The following is a 23,865-nucleotide window of genomic DNA, read 5'->3' as shown; positions in this document are numbered from 1 at the left end:
CAGTGATCCTCAAGTCTGGTCCTTGGGCTCTGGAGCACTGCTGGATTTCTATTCCATCAGGTAGCTAATTTTATTCTCCTGTGGTTGGCGGTCTAAATCGGTCCTTGATCACACAGCTAGAATGAAAACTACCTGAAAGTAGCAGCAATATGGACCCTGAGGACTTTGGAGAGCCACTTGGACTTTTCACCTGCTAAAGTGGCAATCTTGACAAATGGCCCAATTACATGGAAGGTATGCTAAAAAAAAGCCATGAGTGGATTCCATTTTCAGCCTCTTTTATTTAAGTGCTCTAAACTTCTCAATATTAAGAAGATGTAGCATAGGTTAATGTTTAAATTTTATAAGCTGGTTTTTGAGAGAGTAAAGATGCCAGTTTTAAAGCTGCTATAATTAAGAATTTGATATTAATAATGGATCAAATGACCTCTATCGACTAACCTACAGTCACTCATTGGTTCCTCTCAGCTCTGCTGAGCATTTCCTGCAACTTTACTGTTTTGCTTCACTTTCGCTGCTCTCATCTGCTGTATTTTTCAGCCACAGTGAAACAGCTCTATAACAGACTGTACACTATCTACTCAGCACCCAAGGACAGGCAGACAAAGTTAGTGACTATCTGGTGAACATGGTGGTGCATTTAGAAGCTAAAGAACCAAATATTGTCCTCAGAAATGGGTGCATATCAAAAACAAAAGAATATTGGACTTTTTCACCAGACATGTCTTCAAATAAATGATATTGTTGCGCTTTGTGAGCTGTGTCTGCAAATACAGTCAACTTGATGATGATGTATCAACATTGTTTACAGCTTGTTTGTGCTGCCAACAAGTGGCCAAAAGATCAGTTAGTGCAGATAAGATTCAGTGTTTTGATCTGGATGGTGTCTAGTTTCCATATGTCCATCATGTGGCTTAAATTCACTACAAATCTATGTCTACTATACAATAGATATTACCATATAGTTTTATATAGTAGTAATTATTATATTATATAATGGAATATTTAGGTTGAATACATTCATAAATTTACATTTCCCATGACTGATTGATGGACTTGACAGAATATAAGGAAACCAGAAACAACCTCAGACACCACGTGATGACCACGGTATTTAAAAAATAACAAAACAGTATTTATCGAGAAGAGATTTTGCCAAAGGAAGCATTGTCTTATTATGATAAGCTGAAAACGCTTGGTGTATGAAGCATGATGTATTGGAGAAAAGCGTTTTCATTTTGATGGATGTTGTGATGGACCACACTAATAATTAAGAACACACACATCTCACATTAAATGGCAAACTTCATCAGGCTATTTCCTTTTGTTGAGGAAAAAAGACCACAATTGCATAACCCCCCTGCTCATAGTCCATCACCGGTCTCCATGGAGACCCTGGTTTGATGGAAGAGGAGTCATCTTTCAGTGAAGCTATCCGAGGATAATAAAGAAGCAGCCAACAGAGAAATGAAACAGAAGAACGGAGTCCCTTGAGTGTAAAACACAACCACGCATCTCCCTTACTGAGATGAAGACAGAACTGACTCCAGTGAGATTGGAGAGTGGAAGAAAATAGAAACAATAATGAGCGACGTGAGACTGCTGTGTGTAATAAATGTGTCTTGTGGTGGCTGGAGCTCCAAGTTGAGAGGAAAAAAAAATAAAAAAGTGAATGGGATTTTGATTATTTGAATATATCCACCTAATTCCTATTACCATGATACCTTTCCTGAATTATGGGTGCAATTTCTGGTTATTGCTTTCACTGGACTGGTGGTAATAAATGGAGAAATAAATTAGGTCGGAACACAGACTGTCACATCTTCTACAACCGAAGAATGGATGGACGATGGAAGAAGTGAAAAAATGTGACATTTTGGGACATGCGCCTTATGCTTTCTTGCTGACCGTTAGACGAGAATATTGACATCATTGTCACGTCTGTATGGTAAATATAAAATTATAGGCAAATTTAGGACAGCACACAGATTGGAAACAGTGGAAACAGCTAGTCTGGCTAAATAAAGTATTTCAAACGTGTTAATTCTTGGGATTTAGAGGTTCTGGTAGGTTGACTTTGTTACCTTTGGACAGAGCCTAAGTTTACCCAACACACATTAGAGCAGTATCAATACTCTCATCTATATTTTTCAAAAAGGAAAGGACAAAAGCTGTAACATACTGCTAGCTCTTGCAGAAAGGAATATGGTGTATACAATTCAGAAAAGAGCTGCATGTAATGAAAGATGCACAAATGAAACATTCTCTTTACAGCTTTCGTCATGTAGCCTGATGACATGATGATGCTGCACCAGCCAGGTTCCCAGAATTGGGTGATTATACACCCTCCACAGCTACTGGCATAATTTGATGCACATAGTTAAGCCCATTGTCTATTGTATCTGACAGAGTGTGTTGTGAATTGCTGAATACGCTGTTTCAAGCCAGAAGATTCAGTTGTCCTTTTAGCCTCCAATTGTTGGTACAATGTGTTTTCAAAGTGCTGAGCGGGCTGTTTCAAGCCAGTGGGGTCAGCTGTCCCATTAGCCAGTGATATTACAAAAACACTCATTAAGCTTTTATGTTCTTTTGGGCTCTGCTGGCTTTGTGATACTCCTCTCTCAAGGGCATGTGATAAGAGTATTTTCTGCTTCTACCATTTATGACTGCTTCTAACAGGGGAGACTGCTTTCTCAAGGTTGGAAAAGGTCAGGATTGATGGAGGGCTTTGATTGTTCTACTGCAGAGAAATCTGAGCCTCAGTAAAAAAAATAAAATCAAATAAAACCAAAAAGCATGAGAAACTCACATAAATGTGCTTGTGGTTTCATCGTGAGGAAAGAGAAGTGTTTTTATTTCATCATGATTTGGTGAAATAACATGAAATGTGAGGCTTGTGCTGAAAATGGTACATCAGGAGAACAACAGACACATGGACACAGACCTGTAAGGTTCAAAAGACACCCAAAGTGTCACTTTACTTAAATTTTCAAAGTTACAAATAAAAATTCACTTAGTTGACATGGTGAAGATTTCAATCATTTAAATCACTGAACATATCCAATGTTGGGAGGCAGAACAGAGCCTCTTCTCTGCACACCCGACTTCATGTGTCCTCCCAGCTCAGGAGCAGCTTCTTCCTCTAGTGTCCTTGCACAGTCAAATAGCCTCAGCAGCCCTACTGACCAATTAGTAAAAGCATAGCTGGCTGAGATGCCGCCGATTTGGACTGTAGGCATTGCAGTTCACTTTTCTACCCTGCTATCGCTATGCAATGCAACTTCCTACCTCCTGAGATTGGGAGAAGAACCAAAAAGACACTAGACAGCATCAACATAGCAACAAAGTATTGTAGCAGCCAAATAGGCATCACTTTCTGTTTGAGATGCATAGAGCTAGACCTGGCCAGGTAAATCTCTCTTTTACAGAAACACGATGAGAAACATGCAACAACAACGACAATACATCATTAATCTCATTGCTTCCTGGGCTTTCTGGGACATTCAAGATCAACGATTAAATAATTTACAATCCTCCATAAAGTAACAGAGAGAGAGGGGGAGCATCTCAGAGCCTGGGAGCGTGTTGTGGAAACATCTTTGAACACTGGAAAGAGCCCGACAGTGGAACACAGAACATGAGAATGAACCGCTGATGAAAGTACAGGGAAGGTAATCCACATTCTGGCCTTCCTGGAGGAAAAAATATTTACATCCAGTACATCAGCTAATATATCTGGGCTCACAGACTGACCAGAGGCTCTGACATGGACATACAGAGATAGGAGAGAGGGAGAGAGTAGAAGAAAGAAGAAGACAGAGAGAGAGTAATAGAGAAAATAGAGTAGTAAGTCCATGTTAGAAGAGGTTAAAGATCACAGGTTTGGGGGAAAGGCAGAAGCACAAAGTGGACAGCTTGAGCAGAATTCTGACAGGATCTTGACAGTTGTTGTTGAAATCTAATAGGCTCTCTGTTTTCTGTCTGAGCGAAACACTTGAAAAGGAAAAGGGTCGGATGAGGTTCACTGAGGAGCGAGATATGGATAAGGGACAGGGGGTTACAAGAGCAAGTTCAGGAGCCAAAGATGGACTTGCTGCCAAGGTAACAGGAGGAGGAGACATTGGAATGGCTTCAGATCTGTGCTGAGTTAACGAAGGTTCCTGGTCAGCTGATGGCAGGTTAAAATGGAGCGGAGCTACCAAACGTAGCCGATCTCGTCATCCTTATCGTCTTCCTCATCCTCGTCGTCCTCAATGGCTCCTCGGGGGTGAATCCGGCCCCGTCTCTTCTTCTGCCGGCTCCGCCCGCTCTGTGATGGCTCCTCCTCCTGGTCATCGAGAAGGATTACTGCACCGCCGCTGCCAAAATCTCCCGATGTTTCTTGGTCCTCATCTGTATGGAGATGCACAATCACAAAGAGACAGATTAGAAAAACAGAAAGATGGTCACCCTCTCTCTGTAGGTAAATGTTGCTGGTGAAGTTGCCAGTTCACACAACACAACACATTTTGTGAAATTCATACTTGTGTGTGAAAATGCTAGTGTTTTTAAGCTACCATGTAGAACTAGTAATGTAATGCATTTTACAGTGCTAAATATAATGGGAAATATTGCATTAGCTTGCTAGGCTTTTTGCTAACATTACCTCTCTGTGCCAGAGGCCGTCTTTTGCTCCACCACCCAACAACTATTAGATATATTGAATGGGAATGGCCGATTTTATTAGAAGCACATTTTATTACATGGAAAGTTAATGTGTGTTGAAGCCATAACACTGATCTGTGTTTTACTTATATAATATTCATGTGAGTAACATAATCCTTTAAGAACTCTTAAATGATTATGATGATGATGATGATGCAATGATGATGTCAGAGGGTGTTACTCTATATGTAGATGTTACCTGAGCACAGGTAAGGGGATGTGTTTTGAGAGTGGAAGGGCGATACCATAAATACACAATATTACAATATGAGCATAAACATGTGAACATAAAAAAACATCAACAACAAAAACCAAAATCAACACAATCAAACACACACACACACACACACACACACACACACACACACACACACATACATGGCTAATAATATGCCTGCGTGGTTAGAAAGGTTTTTCGCCTGCTGTTGCATACGGCCACAACTGTGACTCCTAACTAGACCTGGATCAGTCCAATGTCCTAAGAGACCTGATTGTGTTATAATCACGGAGCAAATCAGAATAGCACTGAGGAACCTGTAGGACTATGATGACAGTGATGAATGACGTCCTAGATGATGAATCCTCCTGACCTACGGCTAATACATTCTGACCCTATTCAGACAATAAATGGCAGGACAGAAGAAGATAAAAAGAAAAGGTCCAAGCCTCCAAAACCCTTTAACTCCCCTGAGGTTTTGGAGGCTTGGACCTTTTCTTTCTTTCCCTATCGTTTCTTAACTAGCTAGCTTTGGTGACGCTTGACTTAGCTGAAACACACCAAATTACCACTAATGTTGACTCCTATGTAGCTGCAGGAGTCATTACCTCAGCTGCTGCCTCCAGCATTTTGTGTGAAAATGGCACATTAAAATCCTCATCCATTTGGACCTGGATACAAGTGTAGTTGAGTGGCATTTACAGAGTTAAAACACATTTGATGTCCTTGTTTTTAGAAATAAGAGCGTACAGTCGTTGCATTGCTACCTGTTTGTTCTATGCAAGGGCGAATGGGAGAACTCCAGGCGGCTACAGCCTGAGGCCACTCAGCCAGAGTTAGATGAGCTTGTTAGACTGGAGACAAAGAACTGCTGCTGTCAGTGTTTGTGTGTGTGATGACCACAGAGACACCTCATCAATATTGGAAGCTGCAATTACTGGCTTTGGACTAGACTGGCATTCGAGTGAGCCATAATCTGTGACTGTGAGTTGGCTGTTTGATTGGTAATCAGTATGTCCGCCTGGATTCTTTCTTACTAATTATTGTTCTTTTTCCCACAGTAAAATCCCACGGCAATTGATTTACAGCAACGTGCATCCATTGGCTTTTTGACCATTCCTTTTGAATTTCCGCTACCAACTTGTTAAATAAGGCTTTGACATATCAACACACTTAATTGTATATATTTTTTGTCTAATGCATATTCTTGAATGCCCACTTCAGCCAGCAGTTCCGATGTTTATTCTCATCCAAAACATGCTATACAGTCACTGCTAAATCCATGTTTATAACAAATCTTTTGACACTGCACTCTGCTGACAAATGTGATGGATTCTCCTACTTGACTTGCAAGGCGCTGGTGTTTTATCAAAGGTACATGAGCAGTATATCAGAGAGCAGTATGCCTAATGTCATCTATTTCCTAAATGATCACTGGTGCGTAGATACCTGTTAAGATAAAGAGAGAGAGACACAGCGATACTGAGCAAAGAAATGAAGCAAAGTTGGAATTGTGATGCTCTCCGTGTTTCAGTGCTACGTTGTGTTTTGAAGAGAGGCTCTGCAGTCTCTCTTGTGTGTAACAGCACGAGATTACACACACAAAGAGAAGACAGACGTACAGCACTCCACCTGGATCAAAGCACTAAATCCAGACAGCCAGAGAAATGGGAGCCAAGGAGAGCAAACAGAACACAGCCAAAACCTTTGTTTAGCTATAAGTGAACATGTGGGTGTGTGTGCATGAGTTGGTGGGTGTTGTGGTCTAGCTCAGTGGTGGAAAGAGTACTGAAAATCTGTATTTAAGTAGATGTACTGTTACATTTCTGAAATATTACTTAACTACAAGTAAAACTACTGTACTTTTTAAAAAAGTATTCTTTTCAAGAACTACTCAGAGTTTTTTTGCTCATGGTTTTCATTGGCACATGGTGTTCATGGTGTGTGGAAAAAGCAGAACAGACAGCAAACCTAGATAAAAAAAACTGAAGCGCTCTGTCTGAACGCCCCAATTGGTTAACACGGGTGCTGAAAGGAAGCAGGCAGCACTTCACGGTGCTTCTGCTTCTGTGTCCCTGGTGTGACTACAAAAAAACAGATGGAAGGTTTGGATATAGATTGAATGGTAGGGCTAGTCAGTAGTGAATGATTTAGAAGTGGCAAAGTATGTTACGTAGTGTAATGCATACATAAGTAACTCGCAATAGTATAATTACCCTCCCCCCAAAAAAGACTGTAATAATGTGAGTTGTTGTAATCCATTGCTTCTACCCCTGGTCTTACCGCAGTTGGGGTTGCCTTGTTTTCTGGAGCCAGCAATCTCGTTGCCATATTTGTCCACACACCAACACTGGCCAGTGCTTCCATGACACTGGGTTGGTTTGAAGTAGCCCTCCTCAGTACAACGAGGAATGTAGGAGCCTAAAGATAGGGAGAGGATGCGGAGGGGAAGAATGGAAAGAAAGAGGGAGGAATAATGTAAGTAAATAGTGATATAAAAAGGGGAGAGAGAGAGATGAGCAACATTAAACTGACAAAAACAGAAGGCAGAATCTGATCCCTCCTCAGCAAGATGTTGTGTATCCTGTGACCGAAGTCCTTGTGTATTCACAGAGGGAGATCAACAATCAATTACTGCTGTGAAGGTTGCAGGACTACAACCATACATCCTGCTTAAAGGGAAGCCGCCACTTTCAGTAACACACAAACACACACCCACGCACAAGCCCATGAGCTCTCAGAAAACTGTTACCTTCATTTGACCCTGTAACACACACACACAAACCCATGCACACACGGAAAACACCGTTACCTTCATTTGACCCAGTCCAACCTTATTTTTCATGCTGTTTTTCTGTGAGCCAAAGGACTGAACGATCTGCCCAGTGGGGATGGATGACACGTACAAAGTTTCAGGATGTATTTTATAGTGTATACCGTATGTTTAATGCTGCAGATTTATGTGTTTGTCAGCATTAAAGGTGACCGTGTTGATTTCTTAGACAGGAGTCAGTGACTAACAGCTGGCAATCATACAGACTGACCTATGAGGCTCTTCCTTCGACTCTGGTTCTGGATCTTGCTCTTTTCAGTTTGGCAGGGCAGTCCTACAAGAGAACATACACAGTATTTTAATCAGTAGAGCTCGTTTAGTCTTTCCATCAACGTAATTTAACTAAAACAGCTCTTTTTCTGTCTTACCATCTACTCATAGTTACTCTTCTTACACTACAGCAACATCTCTGATTTCTCATATTGGTCAACCTTTCATTACAGTCCTGAAGCTGAAATTGCATCTGTCCTCACATCTTCTACGGTGCTAAGTTTCTTGTTTTAGTGTTTACAACAAATTGTCAGACTTTCAGTCATCTGTAATGCACTTGAATTAGACTAACCTGTATGAAAGGTAGTATACAAGCAATGCTTAAATAAAATCTGAGTGGTTGCTATGCTACACCAAGACAATTAAAACACAAAAGGAGAGGGAACATAAGCAGTCATCATGTAATACTAATTAATTAGAGGTAAAACTGAAAACAAATACATGAAAATGTGTATAATAATAAATATAATAATTTGTCACTGCACAGAAAAAAAGTACAACTTTGAACCAGTAAGTTATCTGTCAAACCTACTTGACAATTACACCAAAAAGACACCTTTTTAATGTTCTCTTTTTCCAATAAATACATTAATTTAAGTTTGTTTACATCTTTCCTGACATGAGAGATCAGATCTCAAAAATGAAGTTAGGGATAATCACGACAAAATAATGGGCAAAGCCATGAAGATAAAAAACGAAATGATGTTAAAAATAAAGACTAGATTTGCCGCTTTTCAGGTGTGCATTGGTTTCTATTCACTGCAATAATGAATTGCTTGAGGTGAATTTCTTAGTGACGATTGACTGTAGAAGTAAGTCACTTAAACTCCAGATTTTCTCTCAGCCTTTGTCCATCTTATTTTAACATCAGTTTCTTATTCAGCCCTCTCCCCATCCTCACCTTCAGGCTTCTGGAAGCAGTAGCACCACTCGTTGTTAGACAGTTTGCCATCCTTAAAGGAGTCGCAGGAGTTGAAGAGGGGCTTCATGCACAGCTCATACTTGTCCAGGTAAATGGCACTTAGCTCTGATTGGTCAAGCAGGAGGTCAAAGTTCATGTCTAGTTTGTTGAACATCCATCCCAGTGAGTCCTTACAGATGGGCAAGATGCTGGTGTCAAAGTCTGAAGGAGAAAAGAGACAGTGAAGAAAAAATAGAATGAAAGAAATGATTGAAGTGAAGAAGATGTCCAGGTCACTTATCTGTTTTCTGATCTGTTTCAAATAGCACACTGAGATGTGTGTGTGTGACAGAGTGTGTGTGGACATGTTGTCAGACATGTTGACATTACAGAGAACAGAGCAGGGTCGCTGTCAACATCACTGCCAGCGCTCATGAGAAACTGAAAAGCATGGCTGCTCAATGGAAGCAAACACACACACACTCACACTCACACACACTTGCACACGCGAACATATTGTGGGGGGAAGTACTCACGTCCGGTGGCAGAGTCAAAGCTGTCAGAGGATTTGAGGTCTCTGTTGGCGTCAAGGTGGAGAACTCCAAACCAGTCCTTCAGTCTGGCAGCCAGACTGTGGAGCTCAGCGTCAGTGCAGGCTACGACACAAACACAAAATAATGAGGAGAGGGGAGGCCGTCAATCTACTGCTGTCATCAGGGGGGAAAAAACTCAATTCTTTTCTTGCTCCTTATCAAACATTCATTTCTTTTGCTGTGTATTTTCTGTGTTCTTTCCTTTCTTTTTTTAAACCCACTCTTCTCCTTGAGTAAACACAGCAGAGCGATAACACACACTGACCTTACTGATCTTTTGACAGTTACTATAGGAACCCAATCTGACATGCTCATACACCCACACACACAGACGTACATAAAAATATAATACACATATTGGAGTTTCGTTACACCATTTAGTGTTCTTGTTCAAATGAATGGTTTTATCCATGTGTGTGTGACATACACAGTCACACACACACACACACACACACACACAATGGACAAAGGTCAGTTTGAAATTTCACATTTCATCTTTCGCCCAGAGGAAAAATAAGCTGATGTCTTGCAGGGAGATACCACTTGTTTGTTGCATTTTATCCTCAGAGGAGCTAAATCTGTCTCTCTGTGTGGGTGTGTGTGTGTTTGTGTTTTTATGTATGACCACACTCCTCTGCACAAAAACAAAGCTGATCCAACAGTGTCAATCAAGCTGATGCTACTCTCCATGCTACTATCCAAAGAGAGCACAAACGGAACAATATGTTAAATGATACCGCTGATTAAAAGTATAAACCAGCCTTCCACGCTGCCTATCAAATCCCTCGTTCCTTCAGCCATGTGGGACTGATGGGGTCTTCCTGAAATTCAAGCAGACCTCTGCCTCTGCCTGTCTCCTTCTGCATCTTTGTCTGTCAATCTCTGTCTGCCTTTCGCTTTCTCTACCGCGCATGATTGGCATATTTTTTTCCCGTCTTGTTTCTTTTGCGAGCTTGATAAATGTGCCTGAAGAACAAGAGCCATTCTCCACCTCCAGCTTTGTGGCACTCTCATTTCAGAACCGAGGCAGTATGCCACAAAACACGCAACAGTTGTGAGAGTCCCTTTTAAACTTTTAATCAAGACATTAGTATTTCATCCTGAGAATGACTTCTAATTCATGGATACAGTGTTAGAAATAAGAAAAGAGGGAAACACATGCAAATACACTGAATCCTATGGACACATCAGGCAGGCAGAAAGATAATGTCATCCAAAGTCTCTCTCTCATGTTCTCTCAAACACACACACATACAGAGGCGTTCACTTTAATAGAGAGAACAGAGCTAACACACACACACACACCTAGACACACACACACACAAACAAACACACACAGACACACATACGTATTTTACAGTTATAGTGTGGCAGTGTGTCATTATTGCAGCTGCTATAAAACAGAGGCCACCTCAGGTAACAGATTGAAGCTGCAGAGGACAAATAACATTTATCTGGGCTAGCTATCCATTGTGTGACATTACCTTTGTAATCCCACGGTGGTCTGTGTGTGTGTGTGTGTGTGTGTGTGTGGGTGTGTGTGTGTGTGTGCGAGTGACAGAGAGATCCTGTATAACACTTCAGGACCAGACAGATAACATTTCAGAGTGCTCTTCATTTTCACGGTCTGAAGCAGCGAAAGAGAGAGCAAAATACCAACAGCTAAACATTATCTGTCTACAATTAAAATCCTTCCCTTGGCAGAAGTGGAATTTGTAGCATTCAGCTCTTGCTTTAACCCCCATTTATTTGACCGTCTTCTTCCTCACACCAACCCTTCACTGATCGCTATCCCACTTTCGGTTCCCACACATTGCCGACTGAAGCATTCTCTGCTTTTGTGATTCTTTTGTTACCTTTGAGGACATCTTGCTCATTTCCCTCTATTGCCTGTTCATTGCCAATCTCCCTCTCTCTCGCTCTACTCTAATTCCGTCAGTTTTCCCAGACTCAATAGAAGCCACTTATCACACCTGGTTGTACCTAGCTCAGTTTCTCTTGAGACTTAAAAGGACCACTTTAAAACACCCTGCTCTTCTATTTCTTTCTCTCACCTAAATTGCTTTGAATGCTTCATTTCCCATCTCTTACCTGGTACATCCCCCTATAGAGTCCGAAGACTTGAGTGTTTCTGTTTTTCCCTTTGATATCCATTCCCTTTGTCCCTCTCCACTTTTTTTCCACTTTTGACTTCACTGCTCTCTCCATCTTTCCCTCTCAAGTCTTTCAGACTTAGCACTACGGCCCACAATGAGTCTCGATGGACCCCTCTTATCTCTCTTTCCCAGTGTGACCCAAATTATATTGGACAGGCCCGACACAGCTGCCTGTGTTCGGAATCCTTTTCTTGGGCAATGAGTCCGAAAGCTGGAGCTGAAGACATTCATGTGCTGAAGGACACAACACAGAGAGATAAAATGGCCTATTAACAACCTCTCTCTCTCTCTCTGCAAGCCACAGCGGGTCAGGCGAGCTTAAAGATGTCTGACACACAACACAACAACATCAAAGCCTTTTCACAGGCAGATACAAAGATTATGCTGTTGTTGGCAGAACTGGATTTGATGTGGGACTCAACAAGTGTTGTTGCTGTCAGTAGAAAACCTGATCAAGCGTTTCAGAATCACTTTACAGGATGACACTGAAGGCATGACTAAAATCATAACAGATACAACAGGTGTGTGAAACAAAGACCAAGGTCAAAGAATGGGTTCGTGAAAGGCTTATTTTTAAAATGTAATATGATACAATTATTAATTACCTTTTAAAAAATGTAGCCAATAACACAATTTAGGTATCAAAATATTAGGATAACTAATGTAATTTAATAACTTTCTGTTACCTTTGGATTTCTAATACTAAATATGCACATATTATGTATTCCATAAATCAAGACATCAATATAACCTTAGAAAATGGGGAAAACAAGTTTTTTTATCATCAAAAATGTTTCCTTCTTACTCTGTATTTTTAAAGAAAACCCTGTTTTTTGTTAAGAAGTGTTCCCAGCTGGAAGGCAAAGGTTGCACTCTATTGTATTGTTGTTCCTCTTTTCTGCTTTAAAGGGCCAAACAGTGGTGAACTTTCCTCTCTGTAAAAACACTTTTGGCAATTATAAGCTATTAATAACTTTGGCTTCACTATAGAGAGCAGATTGTTGTGATACGTGTGCACTGCATTTTAAAATTGTAGTCCTGCTTTTAAACTTATTATTGTAACTAAATATAACTGTAATGGATTATCTTTTTTGTATCCTGATTACATGATTCCATTGCGTGTCATCAGTTACTCCTCAAACCTGCAAAGCTGATTAGGCTGGCAACTCATTAGCTTCTAGGAAATGGAGGGACTTTTAGATTTAGTGATGTGTTTTAGCAGCAAACTTTACTGTTATATGTAACGATAGATGGTGAATATAAAATTGGCAGCAGTAAGAACAGCTAGAAGCCTTTGGCTAAGAAGTTTCCACTTCAGATCTCCACTTCCCTCTCCATTTCGAATAATAATACTGGTGTATCCTTCAGCCAAACAGCTGTTACCTAATTGTTCCAGCAGATATACTCGTGCACTGTGAGATTGACGCTAAAGATGCCAGAACTGATTATCAGTCCGACAACTCAACTCGTTGGGAATGTTTATTGGAGCAGCAGAAAAGACTTGGAGTTTGGCATTCAGCCTCTGACCTAATTGCTTCCCATAGATATTCATACAAGAAGATACCGAGGAATGATGAGCAAATATCTTAAACCCCTCAAAGCCTGCAGGTGTGTGCTGAGGTGGTGGCGGGGCTGAAAGACAGGTGGTAAGCAATTTCACTGACAGAGCAGAGTGAGAAATGGGAAATTTACAAGCTTAAACGGACCGCTACATAAGGAGAGTGTGTTTGTATTTGTATTTGTATTAGATGATTGTGGGGTGTGAAGTGTGAGACAGCGTGGCAGACGCACCGGCTGCTTTCACGCAGGAGATGTAGAAGAATCGATCAGTATTGCATCATAAATCAAACACTGAATCATGGCTGAGAATTACCTTCTTATCCTTCTTCCTCCCTCTATCCTGCCCTCTAACCCAACATTTCCTCACCTCTTTAATGTCTGCAAACTCAAATCAGATCAGATCAATGTAGAAGTAAAAGTTTTCCCTCTACTTTTCTGGCCAAAAAGAATGCAAAAAAAAACAAAAAAACTCTTTAGTTGGTTACTACCATCCAGTGTTTTATTTCTCATTTTATTTGTTGTGAAGAGCCACATAAAAGCTAGAAGAGTGCTTATTTGTTGAGTTAATCAGAAAAGACAAAATGCCACAAGGAAGCAGCTTTAATTTGCATTTCAGGGAAGTTCAGTCAGACAACTCACAATTGGAGTGTTTTATTGCAGCAGCAGAATATATTTAGAGTTTGGCGTCGAGGCTCCGACCTCACCACATCCCCACAGATATGTATGCATAAAGCTACTGAGGAGTGATGAGCAAATATCTTAGACCACTAGAGCCTACAGGTGTCTGAAGAACAGGCGGTGATGCTGATGGAAGGCATTGCAGTGCTGCTCGAGCTGTCTGCATGAACTATCTTGCAGGTGTCGCTCCATTTGTGGATAGCAGGGTGAAGACAAAGTCACCACAATGAATCAGAGCACTACTCATTGAGATGCATCGGCATCTGTGCTTCTGAATTACAACAACTCTGCTGTCTGTCTGTCTTGACTTCCAACATTCCAACAACATCCAGAATATAATCCACTATTCATATACTGCACTGATGTCTGGACGGATGTACAGTGCACAGCACGTTGACACTACAGACAGAATTTTGTATCCAATGTTCTGATTCTTGTTACATTCACACGGATAAGGCAGATATGTTCAAAGTCTAACATTGCTGACTCAGACAAAACTGAGAAGATGAAAAAAAGTATAATGTTTAGCCTACAATTGTATATGTTCTAACATATGTTCTTTGCAGTGTAGGCCTACCCATGGTTGTACAGATCAATAGATTATTTGAATACTGAAATAAGTTGATGACATATGCAAATTCTGAAGTCATTACAACTGTCTTGTTTCAATGATAAGGAGATATATAGATGTTAACTGAGTTATGAGTCAGAGCAAGTGCCATCTTTGACACAAATTGCTGCAATTGGGCACTAATGAAGTACCTTCATTACCTCCATGAGCTGGGTGTCACTGTTATAGCTCCAACTGCTGGTGTGTTGGTAAGTGAGCCAAATCAGTGTGCCAAGCTACGATAACTAACTTTAACTTCTTTCCTTTTCACCTCATGTCTCTTCTTCCACACTTCCCATTAAACTGTCCCAGAGTGGAGGCGCGCCTCACAGATTGAAAGCCTCTGGGATAAGGTCAGGGAAAGATCATGGTATTAGCTGAATATTAGAAAACGAATGTATCCCATCTCATGGCTCACGTTGGCGTTGATCCCACAAAATTCTTCTATCTATTCCACAGATTTTAAATAAAAGGGCAGCTTTTCTGAGCATTGGGCAGCAGTAGCTCAGTCTGTAGGGATTTGGTTTGGGACTCAGACAGTGGTGGTTCAAGTCTGGCATGGACCAGGTGGGCTGATTCATTTCTGCATGGTTGTATCAGTGCACAATCACACACAGAAAAGGTTTATTTTCATTTCAGCTCATAAATTACTAAAACTATATCGACTGCTGGTAGTTTTCTTTAACCATCATGACAGCAGTCTTCTATGGGAAACATGGAAAACAAAACTTATGTGACGTTTAAAAAAAAAAAATCTAAACAGTACTATATTCAGCCACATAACAATCAATTACTTCAACATTCAGTTTGATTGAACTTTGTCCACCTTGTGATGACAGATGCATCCTCTTTGTTCCCTTTTAGTGTGGCACGAACATGCATCACCATGTTGGTGGTGGTTGCAACTGCCATTAGGATGTGATTGAGTGCAACTTTCCCAAGTTACATGACATTCCCTCCGGGCCAGTTTAGGATGTGAGATAAATGTGTCCTCCAGAGTTCCTAATATATAACTCCAACCATCAGGAGAAGGCAGGCTTTGAATCTTTCTGTGGGTCTCCTTTATCATTTATAGATGATAAACTACGTTTGTCATATAAAAGAGAAGGAGTGGCTCTAAATCCAGACAGAGGAAAGGTGGGCGGTGATCACCTTGAGACATCAGGAGCGTGGTCTAATCAGATCAAGATGAAAGGCAGATGGAAAGAAAGACAGGAGAAATAGGAGGCGGTAGAGTGAGGTGACACTTCTTAACAAGGTAACAGAGGGAGAAAGAAATGGACTGAGACAGTTAGATAGGAGATATGAGGAAGATAGAAGGTCAGATTCATTAAAAAGATACAGGGTATGTTTGATTTTCCTTGCCCCAAGCTATCAGCTCTCCAGAACATTCTCACTGGCAGCGAGTTAAGGTTAGCCTAGATAATGATCAGTAATACACTGTCTGCACGGACAGGGAGACAGGTAGAGATAAAACTGATAAGAGTGCAAAGAGAGAACCAGGCAGAGTTTAAGTTAAGAGTTAAGAGTAAGAATATTTTTACAAAATGAGATCATTTTACTAAGTATTTGCTTCTTGGATGAAAGTTAGGCTTAGTAAATGTTCTAATCAAGGTCTTGGTCTAATCAAGTATCAGCATGGACAAAAACAGGATCCTGAAATTAAAGAAGCCAAATGGAATTCAGCCATCATCAATTTTATCATTTATATCTGTGTTTGTCCTACTGTGACATGTCAAAATGTCTTCTGTGGAGTCACCAAAATCCATGTCCATGTGGGAGATATGCACCAAGTCAGTCTTTATGCACTCCAACAGAAAGAGAGCTAATTAGTCAAAATAAGTGCAGGTAGACAACAGGTGTGTAGTAACTTTAAAGGTTGACGAATTTTGACCAAATGTCGAAAGAATTGAAAAAAAAAAAATAGAAAAATCTATTTGATATTTTATGGATATATTATAGTATTGTCCCAGCTCAAAGGAGGTTAATTACATTGCTACTATCTTTACAGTCACACCACACACCCTAAATAACCTACAATTCAATAACAAGTGGTAGGTACACATAATGAAAATGACAGATGAAACTAGTTGCTATTAGGAGGTATTGTAGCCATCACAAATTCTAGATATATCAGACTTAAAACAATGTAGACATTTATGTGAAGCATCTTTTCTGAGTGAAACACAGGATGTGAGTGCGCCATGGTTAAAAACATTGACTGTTGCTCAGGAAAGGGATGTAGTGTCTGGTGCCAGCGTTGTATGTCCAATCATACACCTGACATCCTCCTAGGAGGTTTTGCATCACCATAACAATGTCCGGACCACTCACGGTAGCTTGTCAGCTGTAAACAGAGTTTGTTTTCTAAGTGTTGAACAAATGACCAATGCAGCTTTTTTATATTCTGGACAGTCTCAATTGGACATACTAAAAATGTTTTACAGGCACTCTTCACACCAATCCCTAAGCAATTGGCATGTGCTGGTAGAGGATAGGAAATGTGGAGGCAGAAGAAGAGAGGACAACACAATCTGTCCTCCTGCATGCTCTCTGTGGAGCTGTAAGACAGAATTGCCAGGAAAAATTAAATTTAGCAAGGGGATTTAGCCCATTCAGCCTCTAACATTTCGTATTGTTTTGAAAAGGTCTTTGTTCAACAGTAGCTGAAAGAAATGTAACTATTATTGCTGAAGACAAAAGCTTTTTGATTATAACCAATGAACGCTTTTAACTATGATTCACCAGCAGGATTGCTTTGTGTCCGTGCAAGTCTTTGTTTTAAATGAGACAGTAATGTTCAGCGTCACAACAGCACTGCCTCAGGGGTGAATGAGATTAAATTAAATCTCAGTGTTTCTGTGTCAGTGTTAACCTTTGCTGACAAATAAGGAAAGTAAATCATTTGATCATTAAAAACTATCCTAATTAGTAATTAGAACAAATATTACAAGAGCTTTGCAATTAATATATGGAATTACCTGTAATAATGGTCTAATCTTTTTCTATTTTCTCAGTCCCAGATTTGTTTACAATATTAGAGAGGCTTTGCTGGATCCATTTGTGCCAATCTGACTCAAAGTCCAAAGCTATGGGTTCAACTCTATTTGTAATATTAAAATATTCATCCCTCCTGTCCTTTGTGCGATGAAGAAAAGGGCAGAAAAATGAAAGACAAAATGTGGAGGTGGGACTTTATCCAAACAAACACACACTGTGGAAATAAAGGTTATTAGTGTGACTGTAATACTCAAACAGCATGATATTTAAAGCCTTCCACTTTGCCTGTCATATAGACAACAATATTCACCCTGCACTCCAAATAAACTGTAAACTGCAGCACACACTTATTACTGTATCATCTACAACTATGAATGCATGAGTGGGTGAGTGGGAAGAGAGAACATTACCAATGAAAGATGCTGCTGTTGCTTTTGCAAAAATTCTTTCTCTTCTTCCTCCTCTTCCTCAATTCTAACCAGCGAATCAACAATTTTCAAGATGTCAGCCGTCTTTTTACTGTCTGTTGAATCTGGAGACTGCTAGTCTGCTTGCTTTGACACGCAGTGGTGAACCGTGTTAGATACTAACTTAACTGTCTCAATAAGGGAGTTGGTATTCATGATATAAAATATCATGAATACCAGCACTAATTTTAATAGTTTTAATATTGCAAATTTCTTGGGTTATTTGTCCTGCAGTCTGCAGACAGTTGATAGAGGAGACATGGCATGCAACAAAGGTACTTAATCAGGGATCTGGCAATTACAGTATGCACTTTAACCATTCCTATGGTATGTTTAAACACAACCTATGTTCTCTGATGTATGAAGGTAAACCAAAAGTTTCATATTAATTTCATTATATTTTTCTGACCAAACTCAAAAGAACAACCAACTGTGGTTCCAGTTATCCTCAGATGTAAAGCTGTAGGCTTACATCGTACATTTTACTGTCATTTTTTAAAACAACAAATTCACACCTTAATCAAGTATAGCTCCTTCCAGTTAACAAAATCACTCCAGTCACTTCCTTTCTTTTTTTTAAACAACCTCTGGGCTGTTTCTGAAATCACAGTCACTTTATTTGCCTGACATCATTTTATTTGAGTGTTTCTGAGTATACATTTTATGCATGATATAATTCCCTCCAAAAGTCCAACAATGGAACATGTATTTGAAGTTTTACCTGAGAGCAGCCAGGTGTTATGCCATGTATGATTCAGTCTGACCTAATCGTAATGAACTAGAAAAATGTTCTTCACATCTTCATCTTCCTTAATTACTGTAATATCTTACACTCTGATGCCACTTAGATGAATGTGTTCAATAATTAAATTCACCTAAACAGATGGACTACATCTGACTACAGATAAACCATATAAAGTGACCACAATTAGAAGAGATCATAATAATGTCTGAAAAAATAAACTTCATTCAGTGATCTCAGTGGCCACACCAAAACCATTAACACTGCTGCAAGGATATTATTAGAGATATCTAATGAAATCTGTATATGATTACTGTTGCTTGATTTACACAGTCTAGCTCATTTAATTGGCTTAGTTCTGCCTGTCTAACTTTATTTCTCCTGATGTCAACTTACCATGACACTTACCTCATCTGCCCTCCATCCACACAAACATTTCACTGAATATTTCCACTTCTTGATCTTGTTTTTTAAAACCAGCTCTCTTCTTTTACACAGAACATAAAAGAAACGTCATCATCTTGGTGTGCTGGATCAAGATGACATTTCATGAGGTAACCAATTTATTTTTAAATAGAACTGAATCACCATTTTCAATAAAAATGTGTAAAAATATGAACTGTGTCTTTACATGTGTCTTTAAAATACCACCAGTTATACCAGTTTCCCAACTGTGTAGGACTGTCGTGTCTATTTCTATCACATTATGCATACTTAAATTGTCCATTGTCCATGCTTAAGGTATTATATTGTACAACCCCAATTCTAAAATGAAAATTCCCCAGAGGACACAATGTCCATGATTTCCAAAAAGCATGTTTTTGAAGTGTTCCCAAGCCCATGTAGTAATATCTTTAATATAGTCATGTCAGTTTTTAATGCACTGAGCGATTTTTTATTGATATTATGGATTATAGATGGGAAAATTCCTAAATTTCTTGTAATTGTGGGTACAAAAATGTTGTTCTTAAACTGTTGGACTGTTTACCCACTTAACTTTTCACAAAGTGGTAAAGCACAGCCCATCCTTACTCGTGGACGACCAAGCTTTTATGGCCCCATGTATGCTACTATCACTTGTAAACAGTTAACTTGTTAACCTGTGGAACATTTCAAACAGTTTTGTTGTCCCTGTCCCAACTTGTTTAGAACAGGTTTCAGGCAATACATTCTGAATAATCCCAATATCTTCAAGAAACAATAAAGTTTACCAGTTTGAACATAAATATATTGTATTGTACTGTATTTCATTGAAAATGATTTGCATGTCTTTTGCAATCTGTTTTATTTGCATATTACACAGCATTCCAACCGCTTTTGTTGCAAATACTGAATCCCTGGTGTAAAAGCAGCATTAAAAACAAATGACTGCTTTGGTGTGGAAACACAGCAACCCTGTTTACTGTAAATGTCACAGGTGTTGTGTGAACAGAGGTATTTACCAATCTGGTATGAATGAGAAGTGATTGCACATACCGAACTTCTAGAATTCTTTGACTGTTACCATAGGAACACAATCTGACACACATAGTGTTTCCCTCACCTACTGCCACATCCATCTGTTTATCATTTTGTGTTGTTGATCTAATGAGAGATTCTACACACACACAGATACGCACACACAAACTTCACTCATCCCTGCTACTTCTGAATGCACAAACGTTTGGACTTGCTATCTTACTGATGGTCTGAGGACAGGCTGTGCTGAAAAGTATAGTCACATTCATGAGAAGAAGATAGAGCCAGAAAGAGAGACGGTTAAGGAATATGAACAGGAGGAAAGAGTAAGTTCGAACTGAAAACTTTGAGAAAAGATTGAACCAGACAACACAAACTCATCCACTCTGTTCACTCCCAGTGCCAAGCTCTCAGCAATACCAAACACATAATTAGAGTTTCTATTGAGCAAGGATGGAGGGGAATACTAGGCAGCAGTCGAGCTGACAAAACACTTGTACATTACATCATTCTCTCTTCCCATTTTCCCATCATTCAGGCATAAACTAATGAAGGAAAATGTAAGATAGGAGAAGGAGCTGACATTAATTAGTACTTAGACACTTTTCTTTTGTAATAATTGCACTTGATGAACCTTGGGATGCTTATATATGCTTCCTAATCTGCACTTAATAAGTAAAGACCTGAGAGGGCAGAGGATATGTGTGCTTGTGTAAGTTATATGTTCAATTAGATAGATAGATAGATAGATAGATAGATAGATAGATAGATAGACCAAACACACAAAGTCACAAAGTAAAACCATCCCACTACTCCCCCCATCTCAGAGGGAGGAAGTCTGTAACGATAACAATCCATCCTTTTCTGTGCTGCTTTCCTTTAGATTGCATTTCTCCTCCAGAATCTCTCCATCCATCTACTGAAATCCTATTTTCATGACAAACAATAAGACACACAAACTCACTCCGTCACTGCTCCCTATAGCTGTCAGAAAATGTGTGGGGGTAGGGTGGTGGTGATGGGATGGGAGGGGAAGAAAATAACACGAGTAAGGCGAGAGGTGACAGGAAAGAAATGGAAACACCATGAATCACTGGAGAATTTGAGGGATTACCTGTGAAAGGGTGTGTGTGTGAGTGTGAGTGTGTGTGTGTGTGTGTGTGTGTAGGTGTGTTTGTGTGTGTGGCATCCAACTGAACCTGAAAATGGCTAAAATACAGATAACCTTCTCTCTGTCTGCACATTCATTCCTTTGAGCTATCCAACCTCTATCCACCCATCCAACCATCCACATGCATACATCAATCTCTACCGTACACCCATACATATAGTTAGAAAAAGATGCAAAACAGGTTTGACTGGGCCAATTTTAGTTTATACTGTGTCACAGAAGATCAAGGCTCATGAAATCCACAGAGAAACAAAGACGACTAACTATGTCACAACCTAAAAGACAAGAGCTTTGACCTAAATTCAAAAGACACTGTTTCCTGTCTAGCTAAAAAGGATGGATCTATCTAAACAGAAAGTTACTCATCAGTTTATTTATATGAACAGAGAGCTTCAGTACTCACCAGCCTTTTCAGTCTTATGGTCATGCTGCGGTTTGTTGAGCTCTTGACCAGGCAAACAGGGACACAGCCCATCACACTTTACTGAGATTGTCTTCCCAGAGAGGCAGCCCTGGAACTCCAACTTACACTGTAGAAAAACCCAGACAAATAAACAATAATGGAGACTTTACTTCACAGACTTGAGAGGAAAAAGAGGCAACCAACTGGTTATCTTGTCTTGGATACTTTATAGGAAAATTGAAATGTGTGGAAAACCTTATTAAAGTGGGGAAAAGGCAATTTTTGAACCCCACCAGGTTCTCCAGGTGAAAATATTGTCCTTTTGTGAATCTATCCTCCTGCACATGAATGACTAGAAGACAACAGCTAACCTGTACACTACAAATATGCATGAAGTACAGAGGACAAGGCACTCTAATAAAGAGGCTGCTTGAATCTACTAGAAACTAAAAGCAGGATATTTTGTGCTCTGCTGCATCAATTTGGTCCAATCGTATCCGCATCTGCTTTAATTTATGGAAGCCATGAAACCCTTCACCCTACAGAGAAGCAATTGACACGCAATTTGCATGTTACAAGTGTGCTCCAAGTACATAAACAAAACCAAACAAAAACTTTCATTATTGAACTTTGTTGAGCTGATTAAGGGAAAGATTTGCTGAGACAGGATTGGTCATTTGTTTTCAGTGAGCAGATGTATGCATTAGGCAGCCATGTAGACACACCATTAGACACGGAGATGCCCAGTGTTCTATTATTCACTGTAGTACAAACCTAAACCCAATGCAAAAATGCAAGATGGACTACTTCAGAATGTAATTTAACAGCATAAATTTCATTTCAGGTAAGTGAGAATCCAATTACAAGATCCTTCCAAGAGGAATAATGAAAACTGAAATGAGTTATGTAAATTCTGTTTGCAAGATGATGACGATGTTTTGTCAGGGTGGGACCATGACTTTGCATAAACATCTATACACATATCATGCCATACACAGGCTTAGACATATCCTGCCAGCATTTTCATTTCCCATGTTCTAATCTGAATCCATCATTTCCTCCCTGTCACCTCTTTGATAGCACTGCTAATGTTGCTTAATGAAATTTGTTGACAAAGGAATAGTGCTCGGTCCTGTTCTCAGCATATTGAATTAGCTGTCTGGGGAGCGAGGAGGTGAGACAGAGAGAGAGAGAGAGAGAGAGAGAGAGAGAGAGAGAGAGAGAGCCCAGGAAATGGATGACCTCCCCCAGTCACTGTCAGCACACTGAGAGGCACCATGAATCTTTATGTTTGTCTCTCTCCAGGGGTTAATGTGGTTTTGATGAAACAGTGTTTTAACACCTGACATGGTGGAGTAAAAGAGGGGAGAGGAGAGGAGAGGAGAGGAGAGGAGAGGAGAGGAGAGGAAGGATGATTTAAGGGGAGGGAAGTAATGGACTTAACTTAGTGGGCTGAAGCCTCTCAGGAGATAAGAGCACTGTCCTCTTAATAGGATATTGAGTGTGTGTGCGAGTGTATGTGTGTGGTTAAGATGAGGGAAGCATGTAATGTAATAATAAAACATGAATAAGCTTGAGACCGGCAGCTCACTGGTGAGCAGAGTTTAAGTTGGGCCACAGGGACCCATCACTCCACCAGCTAACTGAACCCCTCCAACTAAATTACCGCAGAGAGCAGAGGGACTTCCCTGCCCTCCCCTTCCTATTGTTCTTCCTCTTGTTTCTCCTTCAACACTTCCCCTCCTCAGCACAGCTTCAGGCAGGTAGGTCATGAGGAAAGTCCTGACTTCCTCATACACTATGTATTAAAGCTCCCAATCTCAGGTTGTTTCATACCTCTGGGTTGGAAGCTTAACTGTGAACCTAAAACCGAAAGCAACATGATCAACAAGTGTCTTAATTTCCTGCAGAGCTGAACTAAAAAAACAAGGCTAATAGGAGGTCGGAAAACCAGCTTCCACAACCACAGTTAACCTGCATCTCACAAAGGTTTGCTTTTATTGATCCTGTCTGCTCAGACACTATTGTTTTAGGAATGTCCCTGACTGAAACTCTGAAAATAATAAATAATATTGAACACAACAGTGTGCATGCGTCCTGCA

At 40.0% G+C, this 23,865-nt stretch overlaps 1 protein-coding gene across 2 annotated transcripts in view; it reads right to left on the bottom strand.

Annotated features, from left to right (window-relative positions):
• Positions 1-2,829: 2,829 nt before the first annotated feature.
• spock1 (SPARC (osteonectin), cwcv and kazal like domains proteoglycan 1) overlaps positions 2,830-23,865 on the bottom strand; it is a 98,703-nt gene continuing 77,667 nt past the window's right edge. For both annotated transcript variants that reach the window (XM_019253728.2, XM_019253729.2), the window contains exons 8-13: positions 21,764-21,890; positions 9,462-9,581; positions 8,926-9,147; positions 7,966-8,028; positions 7,205-7,342; positions 2,830-4,392 (exon numbers count right to left, since the gene is read on the bottom strand). In XM_019253728.2, the coding sequence (XP_019109273.1) occupies positions 4,196-4,392; positions 7,205-7,342; positions 7,966-8,028; positions 8,926-9,147; positions 9,462-9,581; positions 21,764-21,890 (867 nt within the window). In that variant the 3' untranslated portion in view covers positions 2,830-4,195. The remainder of the gene's footprint in view (positions 4,393-7,204; positions 7,343-7,965; positions 8,029-8,925; positions 9,148-9,461; positions 9,582-21,763; positions 21,891-23,865) is intronic.

Source organism: Larimichthys crocea, chromosome I, assembly GCF_000972845.2.
Source record: "Larimichthys crocea isolate SSNF chromosome I, L_crocea_2.0, whole genome shotgun sequence".
NCBI classification, from domain to species: Eukaryota; Metazoa; Chordata; class Actinopteri; family Sciaenidae; genus Larimichthys; species Larimichthys crocea.
The sequence above is the reverse complement of the archived record's forward strand: the minus strand, read 5'-3'. Positions and strand labels throughout refer to the sequence as shown.